This window comes from Malus sylvestris, chromosome 6, assembly GCF_916048215.2.
Source record: "Malus sylvestris chromosome 6, drMalSylv7.2, whole genome shotgun sequence".
Lineage (NCBI taxonomy): Eukaryota > Viridiplantae > Streptophyta > Magnoliopsida > Rosales > Rosaceae > Malus > Malus sylvestris.
Window position 1 is genome coordinate 18551176 of NC_062265.1, and position 23918 is coordinate 18575093.

At 36.8% G+C, this 23918-nt stretch overlaps 2 protein-coding genes across 3 annotated transcripts; one reads left to right on the plus strand and one right to left on the minus strand.

Annotated features, from left to right (window-relative positions):
* Positions 1 to 16103: 16103 nt before the first annotated feature.
* On the minus strand, positions 16104 to 20681 carry LOC126627454 (probable DEAD-box ATP-dependent RNA helicase 48). 2 transcript variants are annotated; one of them, XM_050297015.1, is made up of 10 exons: positions 19689 to 20674; positions 19451 to 19557; positions 19017 to 19072; positions 18705 to 18929; positions 18396 to 18602; positions 18184 to 18270; positions 17852 to 17947; positions 17559 to 17774; positions 16920 to 17102; positions 16104 to 16565 (listed from the first exon to the last, which is right to left on the minus strand). In XM_050297015.1, the coding sequence occupies exons 1-10, from the start codon at positions 20543 to 20545 to the stop codon at positions 16335 to 16337; spliced, it is 2265 nt and encodes a 754-aa protein (XP_050152972.1). In that variant the 5' UTR covers positions 20546 to 20674; the 3' UTR covers positions 16104 to 16334. The 2 variants fall into 2 exon arrangements, with proteins under 2 accessions (XP_050152972.1, XP_050152973.1); XM_050297016.1 differs by lacking the exon at positions 16104 to 16565 and adding an exon at positions 17425 to 17462 and having other exon boundaries at positions 16969 to 17102; positions 19689 to 20681.
* A 690-nt stretch (positions 20682 to 21371) lies between these two features.
* LOC126627456 (salutaridine reductase-like) lies at positions 21372 to 23206 on the plus strand. The gene is made up of 5 exons (XM_050297018.1): positions 21372 to 21525; positions 21662 to 21908; positions 22045 to 22113; positions 22435 to 22617; positions 22731 to 23206. The coding sequence occupies exons 1-5, from the start codon at positions 21497 to 21499 to the stop codon at positions 23112 to 23114; spliced, it is 912 nt and encodes a 303-aa protein (XP_050152975.1). The 5' UTR covers positions 21372 to 21496; the 3' UTR covers positions 23115 to 23206.
* Positions 23207 to 23918: the final 712 nt, after the last annotated feature.

A 23918-nucleotide genomic window follows, 5' to 3' on the forward strand; every position in this document is an offset into this window, starting at 1 on the left:
AGAAAACTCGTTTGCTTTGTAACGGCAAAGTAAACTCACACTTCCTTTCAAGTAACTTCTGCTGTACATGCAGTCTAACATCTGCATAGAAGAATCCATCTTTTTCACATGGGGCCCCACGGATTTTTGTAAGTTTCTTCCTTCATTTAACACTTTTTTTCTTTCTTTAATCACCATATCTGAGGATTGAGACCAACCTTAAACATTTAAATAAAAAATTAAACCATTCTCTCTCTCTCTCTCTCTCTCTCTCTCTCTCTCTCTCTCAGATATATATGTCAGTATGTTTTACATAAACATGATAAATCTCGTGTTGCTGAAATTAACCCAAAATCTGCATCTATCTTTTTGCATCCTCCTTCAAAGCAAGAGGAACCAAAAGAAATCACGAATACCTTGCCAAGTTCCAGGTAAGTAATCAAACACCACCGAACCAAACCATTCAAAACATGTTTTCTCAATGCTTTGCACCATGCGGACTGCCTAAAAGTCTACCCGGAGGCATAGCCCCTCCCATGCAGCGTTGCCACCAAGGCCGCCTGGAAGTCGGCTCTGGCTACCAGAGGAGTGAAGAAGCCCCACCGAATTAGGCCTGGAACTGTGGCACTGCAGAGGAAGATCAGGAAGTACCAGAAGAGCACCAAGCTGCTGATCCACAAGTTCTCGTTCCAGAGGCTTGTGAAGGAGATCACTGTATAAACCTCCAATATACAGACTTATAAGAGGTGGGTCTCGCTTGTGCAATATAAAAACTTATGCATCCGTCTTTTTGCATCCCGTCTTATAACTAATAAGAGAGATTTTTCTGTTACCGAAACACAAGCCTCATAATATAAGTGGCAAAAAGATATATTTTTCAGTTTATGAGTCTTATGACACATGATGTACCGGCTTGTGTTTCAGATACGTTGAAAAATTTCTCCATAGGTAGTTTAACAGCAACAACCATACGTTGTGTCTCCCTTTCCTAGTAAAATTTGGCCTTCGGAGTTTGCAGGGTGTTAGGGTTTGATGCCTGCCTGCCTACCTATATTACTCATACCCTTCAGCTTTATAAGTAAACTTTTGAAATTTTGCAAGGGGGATTTTTGATCGTGTTCAATGAGGCTTTAGACATGACTGCTAATATAGCGTTGAAAAGATTTTAGACACGACTGGTAATACAGTGTTCGAATAGGCCTTAAACATGACTGTTCTTCAAAAGAGAGGGAAAACATATTCAATTTTAGAGTTAATTATGGGTAAAAGGGCACGTCCAACTCTTCCTCTAGTTCTTCTTCCCTGCACCCCTGTAAAAACACTAAAACTTCTGAAGTTGTTTCCAAACTAGAGTATAGCAAACGACTTGCCCGTTGTTGACCAAATCAATCAATTGCCAGATGTGCTTCTTGTTAGGATGGTGTCTCTCTTGTCACTAAATGAAGCAGGAGCTACTATTATGCTTTGTAAACGATGGCACTAGAATAATGATGAAATGTTGGTAAACCATTTATTTGACCTAGAACCAGAAAAACAAGAATTGGAAGTGGCTAAATATTGCAATATGGTGACTAATGTAGTGGAACATCATAGAGGCCCTCTAATGTCGAACAATGCTTGGTTTGCTTTGATGGAACAGATCCTAGGTATACAAGCAGTTCAAAAAGAAACGGATTCAATTTAATGTCCGGATTGCTTGTGATGAACGCAATTGAATAATATATGTTTTGGATTGATTTCCTCGAGTATCACTACTTTACCCTCCCAAGTACTCGTGTTCTCAACTCCCTGATGATAATTCAAGTCTATGGACTCTACACCCTCGTATGTTTGCCAATTCGTTTAAGTCCATCAATTTTATTTGTTCCGATTTTGTACTAGTGACAGAACCACTTGTCGGGTGCTCCTTGTCTAACTATCCAGTTCTTGACTGAGTCATACTTACTCAATGCACAAATTTAAGCTGGTTAATCTAAGATTTTTGGGTCCATCCACTGCATTGAAGCATTTAGAGATACGAAGGTGCAGTGAAATCCAAGGCATCAATATTTGTGATGCACGCCAAACCTTGCTTCCTTTCTTTATGATCAATTCGATACAAACTTGCTTCTTAGAAATGTATGACATTTTGAGGTAACTCCTGGCAATTTCATGAAATATACAATGTCAGTTGACCGGCCTCACCCATCTTTCATGCTCTCTTCCTCAGCTAGAGGTTCTCAAACTGGAGCATTTTATGGTCATGAATATGTCTTTGTTTTCACTTTGTCGTGTTGGATTAATTATGTCAGTGACTTACCCCTTATTTGGTTTTCAGATCTACGATGTGAATCATGTCTATGTTCGTAAATCTCAAGCATTTGGAATTAAACCTTGACGAGGATTACAATTGCTCTCTTCTTCAGTAAACATTTTTCATTGAGTCATGTCCTCACTTGCACAAACTTGTGCTGAAGGTTTTGTTCCTATGTTGTAGATTACAACCGATATTACTACTATATCATTGAAGGTATATAATATTCATTGAAATTAAGTAGCTAGCTAGTTTCCTTAATACAGTTTTCAGTGTAACCCAAACAAGCTGCGAATTCAATCATAACCTCAGGGAAGTGGAGGTATATGGGTACTATGGCAGCCCAGATGATTCTTGACTACTACATGATAGATAATGTTGTTGCACTTGGAAAATGTGTCATGTGTCCTATAGAAGACTGGTACATTATGCGGCCAAAGAGTATTGAAGTACTGGAGAGGAAAGTAGTGTCATGAAACCATGCTATGCAGCTTCTTGAAGGAAAATTGCATTCAACAAGAGAATTGATAATATTCTAGCTCATTCAAGCAACAAGTGGATAGATTCTTTGCGAGTGTTTTAAACTGGGTTTCTCTTAACCTTGTTTATATGATTCTTAGTAGATAAATCACCAGCAATATATGCTTTCTATTGAGAAAAAGTGATTCTTCCCTTTGTTTTGCTAGAGTGCCTGTCTAGTTTCCTAGCCACCTCGTTTGCTATCTAGTATTGGAACAAATAACTCACTAAATTCAAGGTTTAACGAACAAATTGATAGTAGCAAATTGAGTGATTGATGGCTTGAATGTTCAATTTAATGATACTACTTCATATTAAGGGAATGCATAATAAATGTTGCAGGTATTATGGCCGCAGATCGCCCTCATAGAAATACGTAAATCAGATTCATTACTGTGATGGGTTGTTAATTATCCTTAATTTAGAAAATCTTGTGAAACACATAGCAGATGTTGAATAATATGCGGATATTAGCAGGAGAGCTAGAGATGATACACAGAGAGAAGTGAAAGTGAGAACAATACACAACATAAACATGATCGAGAAATGAATAGGGAAGAATAGGAAACAACGAATAACACACATGAAGAGCCACAGTCAGATGATGAGACCCAGGATGAAGAAGAACTCTCAATAGCTCAGAAAATTACACTGAGATATAATGTGATGATGGATGTCAAAGCTCTAGGAATAATACAAGGGACAGTTTCAAATGCCATCTTTCCCCAAATATCAAATGAAGAGACCATAAAAAATGCTTGGGAAGTCCAGTAAAGAGAGTACATAGATGACAAGAAGGTAACCTAAGTAAAACTTCTACCTCTCAAGGATTATTTTACTGGACTTTGATATTGCAAATCAAATGTGTTGATGCACAAAATCAGTGAGGACTTTGGTACAACAGAAAGTGTTAAGTTTGTGACCTTCGCTAGATTGCTCTGGTCACTAGTGTGGATAAGTATGTAAATAGATAGAGACAGGGAAGCAAACACAAGATGTACGTGGTTCACCCAGATTGGCTACGTCCACGGAGTAGAGGAGTTCTCATTAATTGTGAAGGGTTTACACAAGTACATAGGTTCAAGCTCTCCTTTAGTGAGTACAAGTGAATGATTTAGTACAAATGACATTAGGAAATATTGTGAGAGAATGATCTCTATTTATAGAAGAGAGTTTCTAGTTTCATTCTGACATTGACACGTGTCGTGTTGTGATTGGCTTCTTATGTTGACACGTGTCACGCTATGATTGGCTTCCGATGTCGACACGTGTCGCGCTATAATTGGCCTCCTGGTTGGAGGGAAACTCTTCTGGGTCCTTGACGGTATAACATTGACCGGTGCTCAGTAGTTTCGGGATTGGTCAAGTATGGTACAAACAAAATGAAAACTCTTGGGAAAGAATTTCCTAGGGAGAGACTAGTCCAGAAATTTTTAATTAGTTTAACCATACCCTATGATTTGATAGTGAATGTCATACAAGAAACCAAGGACACAGGCATGCTTGATACACAAGAAGTGATTTGAGTAAAGGCTAGAGAGGCATGCTAATGCAACACATAAAAGGTTTTTCGATCTCTTAGTGTCAATCCTAGAGTGGGCAGCTCAGATGGTCGGTTTAATAATTTCAAGCAACATAATAAGACTTGGAAGGGAAAAGGTAAAAGTGAGAAGGAAAACCAAGCTTGCCTACAAGAAATAGTGGTGTTGGAAACAATGGTGCATACGATACAAAGCCTTTCTGCAAAATCTGTGATAAAGCTCACCTTGTTGTTTGTTGGTTTAAGAGGAAACCCAAGTCTCACAAGTGTAACATATTTGGTCATTTGCCTAAAGATCGTGGTTCTAATGGAAATCAATCGGTGAGCAAAACACAAAAGTCCACTACTTCATGTAATTACAATTAGAACCCAAAAATTTCAACAAATACAAAAACTTCATTAAATGAGCAAAACAATTTGTCCTTTAGTGATTTTGGGCATTTAAGTAAAAACCGTAAACTTTTGGGTCAAAGTACAAATACACAAAAGTATCAAAATTTTATGTAATTGCATAAAAGCCCCAAAAGTACCCCCATTATAGGTGTGGCCGGCCATGCTATGTAGTGATGGTGTGTGTGAGTTGATTTGTGTGTTTGAAAGGTGATTGAAAGTTATAAGTGATTGGTATGGTGTGAATAGTAAAACAGGTATGGGTGTTGATTGAAAAAAAAAAAACATACCATCCATCACCAACAAAAACTTTATGTAACAACCAACAACTTTGAATCAAAACACCAAACTTTTTGTTCTTGGTATGAACAATAAGAACAAAGCAAGAACATTGAAGAACATTCATGAAAACCCATAAGAGCTCCATAAATGTTTTCACTCAATAAAATTCAAATTTTCACTACTCAAATGAGGGTTAACATCCTAGGGTACTTAGGGGTTCCAAAAGTCACTTTAAAACACTTTTAACAAGACAAACATGAACCTAAAAATCCACCCTTTGGATTTAGCCGAATTTCCCCATAAACATCGCACCAAATTTTAGCTCCAAAATTCATGCTCATATGAACTACATCTACAACATTTGAGATGGAAAATTTTCTAACAAAATTTACATTCAAAGAAGCAAGAATAAAGCTTGTAACAATTACAACATTCAAATCAAAGACTATGAACTACAAAACCCAAAAAGGATTTACCAACTACTAGACCTAGGCTCTTGATACCACTTGAAGGAAATATTTGTGAAAACTAGTTCATTTGAGCAATATCTATGCATACAATTAACAATTAAAAGGCGAAATCATGTTTGTATACACTCAAAAACAAAACTTTACCCATGAAATTCAAGGCCTAGTGAGTGTGGTGAACCAAGACTCAACTTAAGAACAAAGTGAGTTGAGAAATATTATACCTTTGTTGATTCCTCTTTGTATAAGTAAAGGCTAATCACCCAAGAGATAGGGCATTCATTCCTTACTTCTTAGCTCCATGGATTTTTTGGATGAGGATGGTAGAATGGATTCTCCAAGTTCCCAAAATAGAGAACCTCTAAGTCTCTACACCAAGGAGAGTATTGATGAAGAGATGAGTGACCTAGAGGAAAGAAGATTGCTAGTTAAGTTCCTCTAGGGTGGCCGGCCTTCATTAGAGAAGAGAGAGCTTTGTGTTCTCTTCTCTTCCCTTAGAAAACCCTTAGGATGAAATGGTTATAAAGTTACCTTTATACCACATCACAATGGAGTGGCAAACTTGCAATTAAGGCAAGTTTACTACCCCTCTCTATATGGCCGGCCATTGTAGGGTTAATTAGGCTTTGAAGCCCTTTGTGTTTTCAAGTTGTCATACAACTTGAGTTATTGGACTTGACATTCAAATCTCATTGGGCTTTGCGGCCCAAAACTAACATGAGGTCTATAACGAACTTATTCGTTTGATTAATTAACGTATTAATTAATCCTAACCATAAATAATTAAACCATTTAATTATTCTTACTCATCTCTATTATTTCTTCAATCTCTACCTTACACGATGTACGATCCATTAGGTTCCTTTTAGCGAGCCATTGGGCGATTAGAACTCTTCAAATCGATTGTGAATTGAAACATACTTTCAATTCTTCCTTTAGTGATTACTCACCTTTAGGGCTTCCACAAACCATGAGTGACACCTAACAGTATGTCATGGCTACCCAAGCTAATCAGAAGAGGTGGAGAACCTATTCAGTTTAGGATTACAATGCAATACGATCTTTCTCTAATACAATACTCTTGACCACATTGTTTGGTTTGATAGTTTATTCATGTCTACTATCCAATGTGATTCTTTTACTTATATGATTACCTTGAATGTGATTTGGAATGACTTCCTAAATCTCATTCATACTTTGGCCAAAGATTCTTAATCATATCATAAAGTATTCTCCCTCAAATGGTTTGAAGGTTAGAGATCCCTTGTTGCGCATTCACTTGCCTCTATGGCTAAGTGGCTTAACCCCAACTATGTCGTGGACACCCTTTGATGGATTGACTTTGGCATAGTCAAAGATCAAGGACCTAACCACAAGACAACTATGATGCCTCAAGTCAAATGACTACTTTGCATTATCCCAACCATGAGTTCTCATGTGACATGAGTATAAGAACTCCTTGTTGATCGTGTTCAGTGGACTCATTCTCTATTAAGCACCTACATGCTTGTCTTGGTGTCATTCACACCAATGACTCGAGACTAGTCACTCTCCCTAAGAGAAGACATAGCACGTACTGATCTTAACGGACTGTCAATGCCTAATTGGCAATCCTATGATCAGGAACTTTTAGGGTATGTATATGAAAGAGAATGGTCTCATGAATCTAACTTCTTTAGATCACATTCTCCCAATTACATATTCCTTGGACTTATCGTATAAGCATATAACATTTATATGAGACGGCTTTAAACTATAATATTTTCCCTTTATATATTAAACTAGATTAGTTTAAAATGTGAAATGTCTGTAAAGTATCATCATATGATTGGCCTTAGGGTACATTTCCAACACTTATGCCACATCCAAGTAGTCTATGTGATGCTCATAGTGAGATGGATTCATGGTAATCTAGTAACAGTGGGAAACTTTTGTTTTCAATCATTTCAACTCTAGTAACCAAATTCTCCAAGCATTTGTCATCAAATACCTCCATTAAGTCACCAAAGAGTAGAAAATATCAATGTAGTATCATTTGACCTAAACTCAACAAGTTCCCATCAAGTCCATGCACCAACATAACTTCTTTTATGTATCTTCTACATTTGTTTCAATCACAAAGGTGCCTTTACAGTGACTCTCACAAGTTGTCCATTACCCATTTTAACTCTACCAATGAATTCTCTATCAATGTTGATGAGTAAAGACTCAAGTGCATTCATTTGATTGCTGCACCCACTATAATTGTACCAGACATCCTTAGTTTTCTCAATTAGTTGAGGTTGTTGCAATATAGCCCAAAAAGTTGAGGTTGTTGCATTTTTGGCCCAAATTAGTTGAGAACAAAATAGTTTTGTATCTTTAAATGAGAATTGGATTTTCATTTCATTTAACTCCATCTAAATTAATTCTATGGATACAAAAACCAAATGACAATGTTGCATTCAAGCTTAATTAGTTAAAGCGTTAATTAATTAAAGAAATGGTGATTATGAACCTAAGCCTACGATAATTGAGCTATGTGAAAGGCCGTTTCTCAAATTTGTTTGAACCATAGGAATGTGTAGATTAGATTTTAGTTGTAATTTGATATGATCAAATGTTGTGAAAGAGTATAAGCCCTTCTTTACTTTAAAGTAATTTGATTTGTTCAAGTGTTGTAAAAGAGCATAAGCTCTTCTTTACTTTGAAGTACTCCTTTCTTGTTTATTTGATATGCATGAAATTGGAGTAGTAGGGTCCAACGCCCAATAGGAAAACACGTCTTAATGTGATTAAACGAATAACTAAAATAAATCACCATCCTTAGACCGAGATCCAACACTAGGCTCGTGTTAGATCAAACTAAAGGTTCATAGTCATCCTAAGGCCCTAAGGCAACTATATAGTCAATCAATGAATGCAAAACTTATGTTAGTAGTACCATATACTCTTGTTTTAAAAACCATTTTACAAGCACAGTGGGAGTATCATATACTACTAAATCAATCCATGGACCACCAAATTGTTTTAATAAGATTAAAATGCATGCTTATATGTGATGAGACCTAAAACCCTCAACCAAACCGTTATTAAGTTTACAAGTGTGAGGTTTCAATACCTATTAGGATAGGCGGAATTGGGAAGATGAAATGGAAAATGAGGTGGAATTGGGAAGATGAAATGGAAACTGAGGTTTCAATACCTATTAGGATTGGCGGAATTGATAGTTAGACAGATAAAGAAGTGCAAACTTAGAATGATACTCGTACATCAAATGAATCTCCTCAGCCTCAATTGTTACAATCACCTCAACAACCTATACCTTAGTCTAAAAATGAGGACTCAATAAAATGCAATATTTCATAATTCAACTCCAAGCTCTACTCTTGTTGGAATGAAGAGCTTGAGTGAAATATATGCCACCTGCAACTTTTGTGTTCTGAAGCCTGAGAACTTTGAATAAGCTGAAAATGACATAGCCTGGATGATGTAATTGTAATGACTTGGAACTTCACTTGGGAATTAGTCAACAGACTGACAAGCCTGTGATAGGAGTTAAATGGGTCTTTAAGGCCAAATTTAAACTTGATGGCTCAGTGCAGAAGAACAAATCAAGATTGGTTGCAAAATGATACTTTCAACAACCAAGAGTCGATTTTAATGAGACCTTTGCACCAGTAGCTAGGCTTGATACAATTAGAACATTGATTGCATTTGTTGCATAAAAAGGATGAAATTTGTTTCAACTTGATGTCAAGTTGGCATTTTCTAAATGGCGTACTTCAAAAGGATGTCTATGTTGAACAACCATAAGGGTTTGAAGTAAAACAAAATGTAGAAACAAGGTGCATAGATTGAGAAAAGCCTTGTATGGGCTCAAACAAGCTCCAAGAGCATAGTACAGTGAAATTGACACTTCTCACAAAGTGGTTTCAAGAAAAGTCCAAGTGAAGCTACATTATATGTGAAAGAAGCAAGTGGCACTAATATTCTCATTGTGGCACAATTTAGGTTAATGATGTGGTATTTAATGGCATTAATGAGAAAATGATGATGGAATTCAAAGATGACATGATAGAAAAGTATGAAATGTCAGATTTGGAGTTATTGCACAATTTCCTTGGGATAGGAGTAATTCAAGAAGTTGAAGTAATTCAAGGAGTTGAAGGGATCTTCATTCACTAAAAGAAGTATGCTCATACCTTGCTAGAAATTTTGGTCTCAAAGGTTGTAAATTAGTGACTACACCTTTGATCAAATGAGAAACTATGCAAGAATGATGGGACATAATGTACAGATCCAAACCTTTACAGAAAAATAGTTGGAAGTCTCCTCTATCTAACCGCCACTAGACCTAATGTGATGTTTGCAGCAAGTTTGCATTCTAGATTCATGCAAAATCCAACTAGAATTCATATGGGAACAACCAAGAGAGTATTGATTATGGTATCAAGTAAGAAAAAGGAGAAGCTCTTATTCTTGTGGGATTATATGACAATGATTGGGTTGGAAATGAGAATGACATGAGAAGCACCTCAGCATATGCTTTCACATTTTCTTCAGGGATCTTCTCATGGGCTTCTGTCAAGCAACAAAGACTTTGGAGAACTATAAGTGGATGCCACACCCTTAATGTGTGACAACACCTCTGCAATAGCTATGACAAGAAATCATGTGTTCCATTTGAGATTAAAACACACAAGAGAGGTATCACTTCATCAAAGAAGCCTTGCAGGAGAATGTGATTGAATTGCAAGTGGATGCCACACCCTTAATATGTGACAACACCTCTGCAATACCAATGACAAGAAACCATGTGTTACATCAAAATACAAAACACATCAAGAAAAGGTAACACTTCATTAGAGAAGGCTTGCAAGAGAATGATTGAATAGTTCTACTGCAAATCCGAGGATCAAATTGCCGATATCTTTACCAAGGCCTTTCCCAAGGAAGGATTTATGTATCTTGGAGGGTTACTTGGAGTGCAAGCAGGAAACAATTTGGAAGTGAATGTTGGAAGCTAAACAGCTTCCAGCAACAAGAAGCCAATGACTAGTTTTGTTTAAAAGCCATTCTCAAGCCAAATCCAAAAAGGTAAATAGAGGGCTGAGATTAAAATTGGAGTTGTATGGCTAGATTACAACAGTACAAGAGTAGGTATAGTTCTTTGTCTTCCTTCTCAATGGAGCTAAGATTGATGACTACATGCAAATGATTTTTCTATCCCTTAGATATAGAGCTTAGACATATTTACTCTCTCAACTGGTCTATCAAAAAAGCAAGCAAAACTACTACCGAAAATTTCTTCTTCAAGTCTATACCACTTGTTCTCCTCTTCATCAGCTATTCCATTTCCACCCTGCACTTATCAAAAAGTTATCCCAAACACACAAGAAACTCCTTATGCCGTTAGGCTTGTGCAATGATTGACTCGCCAAGTTGTTCACATATATAAGAATAGTCGGGAAACTCAGAATCCTCTAAAAAGTGCAGCAAGGAAAACTTACAAGTTATAACTTCCCAATTTTCCCTTTAGCTAAATAAACAGATCAAAGCTTTGATGTGCACCTTAAGCTGGCACATAACTATAAGCTGTGGGATGTTGCTGAAGTAGTTTCCAACTAGCTTCGTATTCGAAAAAGAAAATCAAGACATGCAACAGCCGTTGATTCTAGTCCTTCCCAATTCCTAACAGTTGTTTCAAATCCAGTCACTGTAATTAGGTTCCAGGTTGGTAGAACAAGTTGTTTGAGGCCTAGGTTCTGCAAAGAAGCGAAAATCAGTATTAGTCACGAATATCAGCATTATCAAAAAAATTATGTTTCAAAACAAAACGTTTGTGATGAATACAGAGGAATGGCAAACCAATACCTTTAGGCTGCATAGATCAAGTGGTCATTGTTTATTGATAAAAAGAAATGGAAAACCAAGGAGGATAAATTTCCAGTACTGAAAAGTAAAGCGCTCTCCAATATTCCCCTCGGTCTTTTGCTTGATTCATCATGGAACCAAATAGTCAATCTTCGAGGAGCATTAAAAAAGTTAAACTTGAGCACAGTTAGGTCAAGCTTTATTCAATGGATTGGATTGCAGCAAGCTGCATTCCAAGATCTACAAACAAAAGAGACATATATCAAAACCAGAAAATTTAAGGTCATAAATTCCTCGCAAGGATGTCGTAGTCTATATCCGCTCAGTTTCTGACACCGGATCCATCAAGAATCAAAACAGGGTACAGTGCCTTTATGGAAAGGAATTGAACTCGTGTCCAAAATAGAACTTGAACAAAATATGGAATGCTCTAGCCTAGGAAACCATTATGATTTTCGTAATGTGACCTTCCTACCAATGTCCATCAAACCGAAATGTGTCTTGACATGCAAAAATAAACCAAAAAATTTGAGAGAGAGAGAGAGAGAGCATATGCTGCTCTACTCACATCATGTTAACGTGAACCTGAGAGCTCAAAGTTGCATAAAGTCCATGCTGTTCAATTGCGAGTGGAGCCGTACTCCTCCATTCTTCAAGGATAGGGTAAAGAATTTGTGCTTCTCTAAAGCAATAAAGCAATACATATATGGTCATGAAATTCAAATTCAAAACAAGAAAATTAATACATGTAGTGTCTCAAATTATATGCAGATTATTTTGTTCTAGCACAGTAACCATTAATGCATATATAATAGGTTGATAAAATATATTTAATTTGTGATAAAAGTATTACGAAAATATATAAAAATTAATCTACCTATCATTTATAAAAATTGTTCATAGAAATTTTATCTTCCATACATTTATAATTCAATAATAGTATATATGCTGGTATATATATACAGTACCTACAACACAGTTAATCTGTGATGGAGGTAGAAGAAAAAATTGAGATACGAATTACGAACGGAAAAAGATTTTTTTTTTTTTTTTGAAGAAGAAAAACCTAATAAACAAGGGATGACATTTATCATAATTTAATAAAAAGGATAATAACGGAAGCATGATCAGTGAAAGGACATAACTCAACAAAGGAGAATAAACTCAATAATGACTCACAAAATTGGACTTATATCAAGTTACTAAAAAAGTAATAAGTAAGAATATAAAATTTAGAAGAGAGTAAGATGGGACACTTATTTTGCATGGATGTAAATGGTAGTGCTATTCTCACCTACTTTTACTTCTCACACACCCTCTTAGTTTTCGACCGTTAGATCAAGTGAATTGATGAAGACGAAAACCAATGACCAAAATTTATGAAGGGTGTGTGGGACCTAAAAATAGGTGTGTCAATACGACTATCCAATATAAATATATATTCAAATTTTAAAAGTGGGATAAAGAGATTTAGGAGGAGACTGAAATGCCTCTGTGAGTCTTCCCGGCCCCCGAAATAGGTGGATAACCGTGGTTTGTCCCCATTTTTTTTTAAAAGAAAATAAATAGAAAATCAAAGACCGCAAAACGTGTTCATCAAAGTTTGAAATGGCATCTATACATTTTGCCCACCACTTATATAAATATATCGTGGTTAAAAAAAATCTAAAAAAGCATAAATGTTTAGTTAGAAAAATATAAAAGAGGAAGGAGCAATTCTATATTAAAATAAAAAATAAAATAAAATAAAATAAAATAAAATAAAAAACCATTCTATGAGAAAAACCATAATTTAATATGCATTATGAAAAAATCTATTAGACCATCAAAGGCAAAGGATAGCTAGCTGATAGCTTACCCAATGCGGAGACGGATGAGGATCAATCGAGACAAGCTGTTCGCGATAAGCTGGTTCTTGAAATAGCTGCTCATTCTTATACGGGTGGGTTCGGTTTAAATCGGTTCGGTTTTTTGCCAAAACCGAAACTAAACCGAAATTTCGGTTCGGTTTTTTTTTTCCGGTTCGGTTTCGGTTTTTTGTTTTTTTTGTTTTTTTCAAAAAATGAAAACCATTGAAATTTAAAATTTTAACATCTCCAACACAATCATAACATAAGCATTCTAACTATAATCAAAGACAATGAAAATACACATTTAAAGTTGAACTAAAATCATCAATCAAATCTTCCAAAGTCCAAACTAACAACCTCACAACACAAAAATCGTACAAATGACTTAGAAAAGTTAAATTGTATGATGTTGTTCAAAGATCAGGGTTGTTTACTTGTAACTGCATGTTGACAACTTGATTAGTAAAAGTAATGCGTGGGTGGATTTATTTAGTGTATGTTGGATTATTTTCCATCACAAATTACGCAAGTAATCTACCCAAAATAAATGTTTATGGATTGTGTTACATGTTATATGAGAGTAGATTTGGAAAAGAAAGCTGGGACAGAAGTAGACAGTGCTATGGAGATGGATGTAGGTACTTCAAGATGAGGTTTGGTTCCGGAACCTTATATGGGGGAGAAATAATAGGTTAGGGTTTAGAGTTTTTATAGGCCTTTTTAAAATATTTTGACTTTAAAGTTTGGCAACACATTGGGTTTAGCACATTTAACTTACAAATTGGGTTTAGAAAATAATACCCAAAACAAATAATTAAAAAAAAATTAATTTAATTAATTCGGTTCGGTTCGGTTTGGTTTGGTTTCTAGATCACTAAAACCGAACCGAACCAAAAGAATTCGGTTCGGTTTTTTCGTTCGGTTCGGTTTTTTCGGTTTCGGTTCGATTCGGTTTTCGGTTTTTTGAACCCACCCCTACATTCTTAGACTATCTCCAACTATTGCGTTAAAACTTTAAAAATTTAATTCATAAAATTTAGGTTTTAATCTAGAAACATTTTTTCTCTTCCAACCTTTCTGGTTAATTTTTAGCTTGAGATTATTAAAGAATGAATTTAGGATAATTTTTTTCTTAAAGTAACTTTAAAAAAAAAATTATGTAGACTATCCTAATTTAATTTTATGAACATTTTAATGTAAAAATTTCACTAAACCGACACTATGGAACTCGTGGAACACTATGAAAAAAATAGAAACACATAAAATATTTTTTTTAATTACTTTAGCCATTGGATTTAAATTTGGACCATTAGATCTTCTTTTCTTTTACCGTTAGATTTGATACATATTAAATCTTAGTAGTTGGATTCAATAAATTTATAAATATAAAACTAAAAACAATACACATATATAGTGAGTTAGCCCCACTAACTCAGACGAATCCTGAGCTAAACTTGTCCCATACATAAGTTTTGGGTTCAAATTTATATTTGCCTCAAGGGTTGAATAAGTTGGGGTAAATTTAGAACTTAAAATTTAAGTTTTACTCTAATCGTTGGAGTAGGTCTTAGGGTTCAGTTGGTATGACTTTCGTTTACACATATACCGAGCTTTCTACTACTTCTGGTCGGATTAACTTCGGCAACAACGGCAACCTTGTTCTTCTTGGAAATATTGACCACCATAAAGTAATCTTGCATTGCCAGAAACAGACAGTTCCATCTAAGAAGTAAGAACTTCCTCCCTCTTTTAAAACGCAGGTCTTTCCGTTCATATGATCACACCACTTATAGAAAAGAGAGTGATGAGTGAGAGTTTTTGAGAGAGCAAACAGTTCTATGGGGAGCGTTACTAGTTTGTAATACTATTTGAAAACTAATTAAGAACAAAAAATGGTCAATGTTTCCAAGAAGAGCAAGGTTGCTGTTGTTATGCGTTACTAGTTTGTAATTGTTGATATCACATTGATGGAAGAAGAGACCTTACATAGACTTATAAGATGATGGGTAATTCTATATATTGACAATTGGTTTAATGATGGAACCTTAACTTCCTTCATGATATCAGAGCCCAAGTTGCTGCACATGTGAATCCCAACGACCATATGTTCTTCACATCACCCCAATTGTGTTGTTCACGTATTAGACTTGAAAATTCGCCACAAGTGAGGGGACTTGTTGAGAATGAATCCCACATTGATACGAGAAAAGATCTTGTATGGGCTTATAAAAGGTTGGGCTACTCCCAATATAGTCAATTGGTTTTATGGTAAGGATAATTTTTCTAACCGGGTTTGGGTCTTCATGGGGCTTGTAAGGAGACTAAATTTATAAACGAAGTTATGTAAACTTAATGACATGAAAGTTGATAATTGGATTATGACTTAAGACATTGATGAACGTGCTCATTTATACTGGTGCATTATTTAGTTTGCAAATTTTATCTAAAAATTTAATTTCCCTAGCATTACCCCTTCTACAATGTTGATTGAGAAATGCTAAAGAGACTCTCAAAAGTGAACTCTTCATGGACTCTCTGCCACCTCATGTTTTTTGCAAAATGTTTTACAATGTTGGTACAAAAATTGTGCCAAAAATATGAGATGGTAAGGAGTCCACGAAGAGTCTCACTTTGAGAATTTTCCCAACATTTCTCTTCCTAGTAATTCATTCTTAGTCCGCCCTTACGCATGTAAACATGTTGCAAGTACAAAAGATTTTAACGAATATCTATATATCATGGTCATGTGTGCTTACCACGTAGACATATCTCCGGTTATACCTAAGAATCTCCCTGCAATTACCGATCCTAAGGCTCACACACCAGCCTAGGAACTAAATAGTTTTATTCTTGATACGAGTAAACTTCTGCTAGATTTATGTTTAGGGTTAAAACTGTCATTGCCATCGTTTTTACTTACTAGAGTATAGGAAGAAAATGCGGCTTTACATTATAATTTAAATGTTTACAATACAGACCTCACACCAGTTCTATACCAGGCATTCACCTAAGACAATTTTCATGTGAAATAACAACTTGAACTGGGTGAACCTGTTTTACCGCCGTTAAACGAGAATTCGATGAAGATCCTTGACTTATTGTCATTCCGTTCCCGCCGCTCAATCACCAGGTTGCTTTTCCGTGTCCCAAATTACGCCCTACTTTCGTATTCTTATGCCAGGTATGTCTTTCAAACCCATCTTCAAGGCTGTCTTTCTAAAGAGAGAAGGAGGTTTTTGCAAACCAATTGACTCACAAAATTTGTTGGCTTGCTCGACAAGTGTGGTCTTATCCCTGCCCGTTTCCCTGATCGAGTTATAATACCCAAGCCACGCATGAAATGCCGCTTCTTTGATGCTAGTGTCAATCTTGGTCATCGAATCGTCAATCTAAGAGAATAAGCAAGTTCCGAGCATTACAAATAATTCAAACAAGGTAATGAAAACCTTCGAGCTACACGCAGATACCAAGCTATCGATACCACAAATATGGGAATTGTTTGACATATACTAGTTCACCGCTGGGATTGAGATACTGCTATTTCCAGAAAACTGAAACCGAATGAAGGATACAAATTGAACCAATAAATCATTTTAATTAATCGTTGGACCATGAAAAGAGAACACTGCTTCAAGAACTTCAATTTCAGAACCGTGAGCTCCTCTGAACTAAATAATGTGATTCAGGTGCAGCATGCACTAACATAAAGCAAAGAAAACCATCGAAGGAGGTGATGCAAGTACCTTAAGCTTAGTATCCCGATCCAATTGCAGCGAAGGAAATTTTTCCAAAGGCAAATCTTTTAATTCATCCAGAAAATACTCCTCCCATGGTGCAAGTAACAATATGCCTCGTCCTTCTTTGCCTTCCCTTCCTGTTCTTCCAAGACGATTTATATATTGTTCCCGGTCAGAAGGAATACCTACCTGATTACAGTTAGACCACATGTTATTACTTTCATGAGTTATATTTTTTTTTTTTTTTTGTCTTTTTCTTTGTTAGTTAAATGTGAAATAGTTAATAGACGCGAACATGTCCTAAATTTTGAGACCAAGAGTCAAGAATTATCATAGCAATGACCAGGAAATTAACACTCAAGAACACTATATAATTAGTACTCAATGTGAGAACAACGAACTTCCAGTTTCATTAAACATAAACGATGATATTATATACAATGTAGGTACCATACTGTAAAAATTGTGCCCAAGGCTGCCACGTAAATCTAATAAATAAATTTGAACCCACCTGAGCGACCTCCTATGTTTTGTGGTTAGGACATATGACTGTTAGAAATATTAATAGTTCACATGTCAGTGATATTATTAAGGTTCAACCTATAAGCAAAACATAAAGTAATATTTCTCTTGAGCTGCAAATACCTGAATGACCAAGGTCACATCAGGATAGTTCATTCCACGTGCCGATACATCAGAGGTAACAAGAATCAGTCGTTTCGATACCCTGAATTCCTCAGAGATGCGAGTTCGATAGAGTTGAGGCTTCCTAGAATGTATCTCCTTGACATTCATTTTCATTTCATGGAGAACATGATAGAGGAGGGATGTTACCATTCCAGTTGTACAGAAAACAATAACCTGAAATGTTTTACGTTAGGCCTCATGCACAGAAAATACAACCAAACATTTGAATCCAGAAGGCTATAACACCAAACCTTATAATCAGGTGACTCAGAGATATGTTCCATCAGAAGCTGGTGCACTATTTGGAAATGTAATTCATGTTGCACAACAAAACATGACTGCTTAACCTGCATTCACAAGACAAGATAGGATCATGACATCATGACACCCATTGTCATATTTTATGATTCAGGTACTATCAGAACTATTTCAATCATCAATAATAGAGTAATTGAAATGGTGCACACCAGTACTCTCCAAGTTATAAGGCTGAACAGAAATGTAAAAGTTTTAGCATAATTCCCATCGTGAAAACTAGCCAACTCGTGACTGTTTTTTTTTTTTTTTATCAGATTATATATACCTTAGCATGAGTTTCAACAGAACCTAAACCCACTGTGTCAACGAAAATATGGTCCTTTTGCAAAACAAGCTGTGATACTCGGCGAACCTGCACATTCGTAATCAAGAAAATTCTGGCTTATGGGTTTCACTCAGTAAAAATACCAAGTGTTTACAGTAACAAATTAAAAGCTACTTTAGGCTTCGGAGTTGAAGTATAAAGGATAGCCAAACCTCTTTTGGAAGTGTTGCAGTAAAGAGCAAGGACTGCCTTCGACGAGGCAAACAGTCAACAATTTTCTCTATATCCTTTCGAAATCCTAGGTCTAGTAAGTAGCCCGCTTCATCGAGTATTAGCATTTTCAGTCCCATCAACCGCACAGACAAGCCTGATTTATTCTCAATGTGGTCTAGCAACCTGCCAGGGGTTGCAACTATTATCTGCGAAAGATATGTAGAACGGTTTTCACTCTCATAACATCCACACTACAATCAAGCGAAACTTTTGCTGCAAGTTTCAATGACCAGGACCAGTGTACAAACCTGGCATGGATTTGATTCTAGACATTTCTGGTCTTCTTTGAATCGCGTGCCTCCAACTAGTGTTTGCATACCTATGCCATCATGGTACCGCAATAAAACATTTGTCTCTGCAGCTATCTGACTTGCGAGTTCTCTTGTGGGACAGAGGATAAGAACAAAAACTGGAGACACCAGTTGATTGGTATTGCTAGCCATAGCCTTCACAACTGCTTCAATAGCAGGAAGCTGTTTGTGTTTAACAAGAGAAACAAAACAAGAGAACCTAAACTACTATGAACCACTCCAAAGTAACAAAAAGGAAAATTGATATACCAAAAAAGCTGCAGTTTTGCCTGTGCCTGTTTTAGCTTTCACCAACGCATCTTTTCCTGTCACAAATTAAAAGGAAAATCATCGGAAACATAGCATTTGGTTGTTTTTACTAACAATTAGCACACCGCTCTCTCAAGTCACTCGGACTGGAGGAACAAGAACTTAAATATCAATCACACCACATGTGGCCTTCAACAAACTGGTTGACATAATGTCCCATGGGAAATACCCTAGAGGCCTTAGGATCTCATTCGTCCCCAAGATCACTGGGATTTGAATCACAAATGTTACCGTTCTATCTAATTTAGTAAGAAAAACAGAATATCGATTTTGACAATATCCATCGCAACAGTTTCAGTTTACTTTCGATTAGAATTTAACTAGTAAGGCAATAAATATAACAAAGATCTCATTTAAACAAGAAGCCAACTGACCTTCAAGGCAAACAGAAAGAGCAACCTCCTGTACCCTTGTCATTTTAACATATCCGGCAGAAGTGAGCGCCTTGACTGTCAATGGAGATATACCACACTCATCAAATCTGCCAAACGCCGAAAACCAAAGGAATTACCAATCAGAAGACAAACATTTAACACATCAAAGACGAAAACTTTTCAGCATGTTAACACAAATGTTCCACATGCAATCAACCAAAGCACATTACTTGCATACCTCTTCTCGCTAAGAATTGACACCTCCTTTTGGCTCTCCTCTCTTTCGATTTCAACGGCTTTTTTCTTATTGAGCTCGCTTCGGATCACCTCCACCTGCTGTTGGAAATCATTTTCGTCATCCAGTGAATTAAGGGGCACTCTCCTCTTAATGATCTTCATATCATACTTTCCCAATGAAGCACTACTCCCAAATCTCATCACATTTCTCCCAAATTTCGAATTCTCATTCGAAAACGGCTGTACGGACTCACCGTCCGAATCAAAATCCGAGTCGTCGGAAGAACTATCATTTCTCCGAAATCGCCCTCGACTCTGCGCCGAGTAGTTCCTGCTCCCAACATAATTGCCACCCAAATTACTCAAATTTACACTGTCCCTCTTTCCCGCCAAATCACGACCTTTCGATATCAGCTTTCTCAGGTCCAGCGGCGGCGGCGCAATCGATCTCGTCGTTCCGTCCGGTCGAACCGACGGGGGCGGTTCAACAATCGGCCCGTCCTTTTCGTTCCACAAATCTTCTGCGCCTTCCTTCATGAACCGATCGGCAAGTACCTTCAGGTGCTGGTTCGGGTTCATCGGGTTGTGCCCGGTTCCAGTGCCCGAAAACGGGTCGGGCTTTCCGGCGACTTTGGCCCGAATTTTGGAGCGGAGGCGGGCCTCGTATAACTGTTTCTCTTGGTCTAAAAGGCGTTTCTCTTTCTCTTTGGCTCGCTTTTCGTGCATGCGCTTCCATTTCCACTTGCTGACGCCGCCCGGGAAGGTCCGAGGCCCGCCGCCCATGGGTCGGGTTAGAATGAGCCTGCAGAGAAGCTTGGAGAACTGTCTCGGACGCTCCATAAGCATCGAGGCAGACATAGTTTGCGGTCCAGCAGGGTCGGATCCACCAATGGAAAATGGGGCTGTCACTGGTCTGTGACTCGGAGAGTCGGTGATCAAAGAGAGAGGGGAAAGGAAAGGGTTTTACTGGTTTAGGGTTTAAGGAGGACGTTTGGGATGCTCCTACTTTCCGGTGTTGTTGGGCCCAAATTGACCCAAACAGGCATCTGGGTCGTGCGCATGACCCGGTTTGATCGAATCTGAGCCTTTCATTTTGATATCTGAAAATCAGCGGCTGTGATGAATTTTTATAGAACAAGCAAATGAGCCCAAAAATATTTTCTTTAAAAACGCTTGCATATATATCTTCGTCAAACATCTTCGTGCAACTCAACTGCATCATGCAAACTAACAAAGAAAGAGGGAACAAAAATCGTGTTGAAGACCACTTACAAATGGAATTATAATGTCATGTCGATGTAAAACAATTATCAGCCCACTAATTACTGTGTTAAAAAATTGATAACAATGCATATCAAGTTTTCATTAAACACATGACTAAACTGAATTGACATGTCAATGACGAATAATAAATTAACAACTAGTTCGCTAGCTTGTAAATATAAAAGCAGAACGATACTTTTCTTCTAAAGTTGTAACAGATTTCGAGTTCAAATTTTTTTTGTCCTCCAAAATAATACATGTTCAACTCAAAAAGTAATTGAAAGTGTTGAAATGTATATATTCATTATTAAGAATTAGATTAATTAGAACAGTAAAAGTGGAAATATCATATTATATTATTATGTCATGGCATACGTGACCGGTACCGACTCATTGATTGGACCAACTTTGACAAATCAACTTTGACAAATCAATAGCCGATTGACTATAAATACAGACCAAGAACACCGAGCAGTGAAGCACATACAATTGAAGTCCTTGTAAACCATCTGAAATTTATCATCCACATCCAAGTCGACGACAAAAATGGCAGAAATCAGTTTCGGGTCTAAGAGGTACATCAATCTTTCGTTTATTCGTTCGTGAGACAAGTGAATGAATGATTATTTTGGAGTGTTAACTGCTGAGAACAGTTTCCGATTAGTCATGATTTGAGTAATGTTATGTTAATTTTGGTTTTTTTTTTCATAGGATTGCGGTTGTTACTGGAGGCAACAAAGGGATTGGATTTGAGATTAGCAGGCAATTAGCAGCTAATGGAGTTGGGGTGGTGTTAACTGCAAGAGATGTGAGGAGGGGAACAGAAGCCGTTGAGAAATTGAAGGCTTCTTATGGCCTCTCTGATGTGGTATTTCATCAGCTTGATGTAACTGACCCATCTAGCATTGCCTCTCTGGCTGAATTTCTCAAAACTCAACTTGGAAAACTTGACATTTTGGTAATTTCTCTAGCTTATTTCTACGCATTTCTAAATGGCTTGTAGGCTTGTAGCTCAAATAATAAGAGCATCGGACGTTAAAAATATATGTAATCTGCTGGTTATAACATATATAAATATTTTATTCATATTGCAGGTAAATAATGCAGGAGTTGTCGGGTCCATATTCCTCACAGACGACAAAGAGAAGTTGGCAATTGATGATGTAAGTTCTTGAAAATTCATTGTGTTCAAAGAATCGCTAGATCTCAAAAGCTTAAACCGTTGAACGGTTCTAACAATGTCCGTCAAGCTATCTAGTACCTTCTCTCGTGTAGCTTAAATCTACTCACGGAGAGGCTTGCAGATTCAGCTAACCATATACATAATAAATAATATGTAACAGGGTTAGGGATCGAGGGATTCAAACCAAGGACCTCGACCGTAAAAATAAGATGTTAGAAAATAGATCGAAATACATATATCAACTTTAGTGAACATTACTGTATAATACACATCATATTCACAAGAGCAAATGATCATGCAGCTTATAGGTCCCAAAGCAACAAATAAGAATCAAGTCCTAAAACAAACCTACGAGACAGCAGGGGATTGTTTAAAAACAAACTACTATGGAATTAAGCAACTCACGGAAGCACTCATTCCACTTCTTCAACAATCCGACTCGGCAAGGATCGTCAATGTCTCCTCCCAATTGGGACAACTAAGGGTACACGTCCGAAACCCTTGTTTCAAATCTCCCATTCACATTGTTAGACTAACAACATAACATAAGATGCAAGATAACATCACATTATCGAATAAATTTTTCAATTTTTTTAGGTTATTCCAAACGAGAAAGCGAAGAAGGAGCTAGTAGATGGTGATAGCCTCACAGAAGAGAAAGTGGACAACCTTGTTGAGGGATTTTTGGAGGATGTGAAGCAGAATTTGGTTGAAGCCAAAAGCTGGCCAACCAATTTCTCTGCCTACATTGTATCCAAAGCCGCTCTGAATGCTTACACAAGAGTTTTGGCTAAGAAGTATTCCAGCAAAATTGCTATCAATGCCGTGTGTCCGGGTTTTACCGACACGGACTTGAACAATCACACTGGAGTCTTCACAACTGAAGAAGCTGCAAAAGGTCCTGTGAAGCTGGCTTTGCTGCCTGATAATGGAGCTTCTGGCCTCTTCTTTGCACAGACTGAACTATCAACTTTCGAATGAAAATTTGAAATTGTAAAATAATTGGTCTGTTTTTCGTCATGTGTTCTCAATAAAAAAAATATGTCAAGTTTTAATAAAGTTTCAATTCTAAATCTCTTGTTTTAGGTCACAACTCAACCAACTTTTGCTATGTCTCTAGTCCTTTGGGTGCTTTAGTAATTTCTTGTTTGCTACGTCTGCAGTTTCTTTGTGGATTTTGATAAAATAATTACATGTATTTAATGCAATTAAATTCTAAACGTTGAAAGGGTGATTGTACTAAATACATGTAAGTATTGGAGTCAAACTCAAAAATTAAATAAGAGATATTTTTTTAATGATCATTTCTTAATATTGAAAATATTTTTTTGATCAAAATGAAATTAACTTTTAACTTATTGATTAGGAATGCATGTTCATGATTTTGCTACGTTGAGGCACAATTACATCATTTTTGTGCGGGGTTTGCTTATTTTGTTGTTGATATCATTTCTTAGCAACATTTTGATATGTTTGGTTTAAAGATCTAACGATGATCTTATTTGTAATTTGTTTGTACCATACTTAACCAATCCCGAAACTACTGAGCACTGGTCAACGTTATACCGTTAAGGATCCACAAGAGTTTCCCTCAAGCCAGAAGGCCAATCACAGCGCGACACGTGTCGACATCAGAAGCCAATCATAACGCGACACGTGTCAACACCGGAAGCCAATCACAACACGACATGTGACAATATTAGAACAAAGCTAGAAACTCTTTTCTATAAAAGGAGATCATTCTCCCACAATATTTCTTAATGTCATTTGTACTAAATCATTCAC

Excerpts from the sequence above, each read along its gene's own strand:
- LOC126627454 (XM_050297015.1), bottom strand. The coding sequence starts at position 20,545 with ATGTCTGCCTCGATGCTTATGGAGCGTCCGAGACAGTTCTCCAAGCTT. Across the intron at positions 18,271-18,395 it reads CTGCAACACTTCCAAAAGAG|GTTCGCCGAGTATCACAGCT; the intron begins GTTTGGCTATCC and ends ACGAATGTGCAG. Across the intron at positions 17,948-18,183 it reads CTGTTGAAACTCATGCTAAG|GTTAAGCAGTCATGTTTTGT; the intron begins GTATATATAATC and ends TTGTGAATGCAG.
- LOC126627456 (XM_050297018.1), top strand. The coding sequence starts at position 21,497 with ATGGCAGAAATCAGTTTCGGGTCTAAGAG. Across the intron at positions 21,526-21,661 it reads ATCAGTTTCGGGTCTAAGAG|GATTGCGGTTGTTACTGGAG; the intron begins GTACATCAATCT and ends TTTTTTTCATAG. Across the intron at positions 21,909-22,044 it reads TTGGAAAACTTGACATTTTG|GTAAATAATGCAGGAGTTGT; the intron begins GTAATTTCTCTA and ends TTCATATTGCAG.